General features: G+C 47.4%; 2 protein-coding genes across 2 annotated transcripts in view; one reads left to right on the plus strand and one right to left on the minus strand.

Annotated features, from left to right (window-relative positions):
- The window catches only part of RPGRIP1L (RPGRIP1 like), a 116,826-nt gene extending 113,861 nt beyond the window's left edge, over positions 1–2,965 (minus strand). Inside the window, 1 exon segment of the mRNA XM_006148378.3 lies at positions 2,902–2,965. The gene's annotated coding sequence lies outside the window, so the exon portion shown is untranslated.
- Positions 2,966–3,139: 174 nt separating this feature from the next.
- The window catches only part of FTO (FTO alpha-ketoglutarate dependent dioxygenase), a 456,284-nt gene continuing 456,038 nt past the window's right edge, over positions 3,140–3,385 (plus strand). The window contains exon 1 of the mRNA XM_006148379.3: positions 3,140–3,321. Coding sequence (XP_006148441.1) covers positions 3,277–3,321 — 45 coding nt within the window. The 5' untranslated portion in view covers positions 3,140–3,276. The remainder of the gene's footprint in view (positions 3,322–3,385) is intronic.

Here is a 3,385-nt window from a genome sequence, read left to right on the forward strand (position 1 = left end):
TATATATATATACACACACACATATACACACACACACATATATATATATATACATATATGTGTGTGTGTGTATACACACATAAAATTATATATAAAGATATTTATGCATTTATATTTAATGCCAGAGTCAGAGTGCTTGTGCATATGCCAGAGAGAGAAAAACATCCCCCAGTGGAGCCTGATCATGTTGCAATCTCTTTTCTTCCATTTCTCTATAGTATCAAAATCTTGGACACTGGGACCAGCAATTGGTGTAATGGCTATGTTGCTGGACTCCCATGTAGTCTACTGCAGTTTTGAGTCCCAGACCTGGTAGCTTAAACTCACAATGGGCACATGTGCATGCATGCCCAAGATCCTGAGAGGAGAATGGAGGAGAAGGGATTACGGTGTGGCCATCTCCCCTGGGAGGTGATTTCTCGCTTTCATCTCTGTCTTTCTGGAGAGTGTGTCCGCCATATAGCAAAAACCTCTCCAAAGGGGGGAAAAAATCTTGGGCACCAACATGCATATACCTCATGTGTTTTTTAAGGTGTGGGGGCCAGGATCTGAACCACGGTCAGACATGTGAGATTTGGCTCCCATTGCTAGAGTTTAACCACTGCAGTGTGGTGCTGGCCATACAGTTTTCACTCTTTATAGAGATGCTTCAGGGCAACTTTAATCTGTATGTGGATGTGAGTGGGTCACACAAAATTTAGCATACAAAAAACAACAAAAAAAGGATTTTATGTTTTGAGTTCCTAGAAAGCCAAGTGCAATCTTTTGGTGAAGAGTGCCCTAAGGCAGACCTTCTCAAGCTCTAGAATACTGACCTTAGAATGCGAGCACTGAAGAACAGAAAACTTCTGTGTCTTGTTTACCTCTCTATTCTAGGAGGCTGACACAGATCTTGGTGCCTTCAGAGAACAGGCACTCATGAAATAGTTGAGTGAATAAATGGAGCCCATGGGGCTTTGGGATTTGTGAACCCACAGATGGCTTGCAAAATTGTGTATGCACATGCGAATATGCAATATTGTTTAGCAGAGGTTCATACTTTATTCTTACAAAAAGCTGAGAACCACTGCATTTTGCTGTGACAGAGCAGCTCACAAGAGAAATGCTTGGGAGACCACCTACTTCTTTTGGGAACACTGTTACAGAAAAGGTGAACTTTATGAACCCAAATTACCAAGAAGCTTAAACACAGGCCCCCTGTGGAAATGATTACTTTTCAGTGATCATATTAAGGTCATTTTCCTAATAATAACAGTAGCAATGATAACAATGATGATGGTGTTTACATTAACGAGCGCTTATTATGTGCCAAGCATTGTTCTAAGTGCTCTGCTTATATGAATTAATTACCTATCTTGCAGTATCCTAAAGAGTATGTTACTCAATGATTCCTGCTTTACGAATGAGAAAGCCCAAGAAACAGATTAAGTAACTTGTCTAAGGCCATACATCCATCAGTTGGAAGTAGCTGTTTGGTGATACATTGGTTTATACCAACTGAGAAGGGGTGCACATTAGTAGCCTCCAGCGGGTAGAGGCCAGGGATGATGCTAAACATCCTGCAGTGTGTAGGACCCACAACAATGGACCACAAGGGTCAAGACGTTAATAGTGTAGAGGTTGAGAATCCCTGTAATACTGCAAAGCCTTAGGGTGTGTATGCTCATCTGAGAGAGAGAAACAGAGACAGAGACAGAGACAGTAAGAGGAGAAGTGAGAAATCACCCCCTTCCCCAGGGGTAGGAACACACTATAATCCCTCTCCTTCATTCTCCTCCCAGGATCTTGGGCAGGCAGACACATGTGCCTGGCACGAGTTTCAAGCCACTGGATCTGGGACTTAAACCATGGTCAACCACGTGGGAGCCCAGCAACATAACTGCTACACCATCTTCTGGCCCCTATACCAGTCTGTATGGTTGGTTTGCTTAGGTTCCTCATTCTTTGGTGCTCAACTGAAATGTCACTTCCTCAGGGAGGATTTCCCTGACCATCCAATGTTACGGTAGTCTTCCTCCTAATTCCTTAACTATGTATTTCTTTTATAACGATTTTGTCTCTCAGAAATTATTTAATTTGGGACCAGCAGATGGTCTGAGGGTTACTTCACTGGATTCCCATGTAGTTGACTGCAGTTCGAGTCTGGGACTGGTGGCTTAAAACTCACACTGGGCGCGTGTGCGAGCATGCCCAAGATCCCAAGAGGAGAAAGGACAAAGGATTGTTGTGTGGCTGTCCCCTTTGGGGGGTGATTTCTTGCTTTTTGACTGTTTCTCTCTGTCTCTCCACCGAGCACACACACCCTACAGCAAAAAATCTCTCTAAAAAATTTTTTTATTTGTTTACTAGTTCACTGTCTCTACTGATAAAAGTACAAACACCTTGAGACAGGTATTGGACTTGCTCACAGCAGATCTGGAACAGTGCCTGGCACACGGTGAACATCAACAATACTACGGAGGAATAAATGAACCCCAGGTGCTGAAACTAAAAAAGGTCAAGTCTCCACCTTTATTAAGCTAACAGATGATCAGCCTAATCAGATGATAAACAAAGTAGGCGAGCAAACAACAGGTACTCAGGAGAATCCAGGGGGGAAATGAGCAAATTGTGTTTGTGACCTTCTATGTGAAAGATCTGGATGCAGTGCACCTAGAAGCATCGACTCTCATCGGCTAGGGTTCACGGTGACAGAGAAAATTTCGAACCGGTGGGGATAAAAGGCGGGCTGTAATTCAGGCCCGAGAAAGTAGAGGTGTCTCAAGTTGGGCTGCTTTTCAAGCAGGCAGACCTCCAGAGCCTTCTCCAGCCCACAGAGTCGACCCCAGAACCGCAGCCCGTGCTGCAGGCGGTGGGCCAGCCAGCCTCCATCCTCCCCCCAGCCTCCCCCGGGGTACTCACCGCCACGCTCCCCTCCGCTAGCTACCGTTGCTATAGCGCCGACGGCGTGCGGAGCGGCGGACCGAGAGGAGCACGGGAAAAACATGGCCGATCCCATTGCTTCCTGGGAAATGTAGTTCCTGTTGGCTCCAGCCGGTCTGCTGGCTGCGCAGCGCTCTACGGTCGCCCAGCTGTCGGACTCGGGCAATTCTGCTCTAAACCCCGAGGCGTTCTCGGGCGTCGCCGCAGTGCATCTTGGGAGTAGTAGTCCTCTAGGCCCGGAGGGAGAATGGCGTCGGGCGGGAGAGGCGCGCTGAGAAAACTACATGCAGGAGGCGGGGTCCAGGGTGCGGGATCTACGCGGCTCGCGGTGGCGAAGGCGGCTTTAGTGGCAGCATGAAGCGCACCCAGACCGCGGAGGAGCGAGAGCGCGAAGCTAAGGTATGTCGGCCCGCCAAGGGATTGGGGTTCATGGTACTCTGGGAGCTAGCGGCAGGGGCGCGGC

The sequence above is a fragment of the Tupaia chinensis genome, unplaced genomic scaffold, assembly GCF_000334495.1.
Source record: "Tupaia chinensis unplaced genomic scaffold, TupChi_1.0 Scaffold000235_1, whole genome shotgun sequence".
NCBI lineage: Eukaryota > Metazoa > Chordata > Mammalia > Scandentia > Tupaiidae > Tupaia > Tupaia belangeri.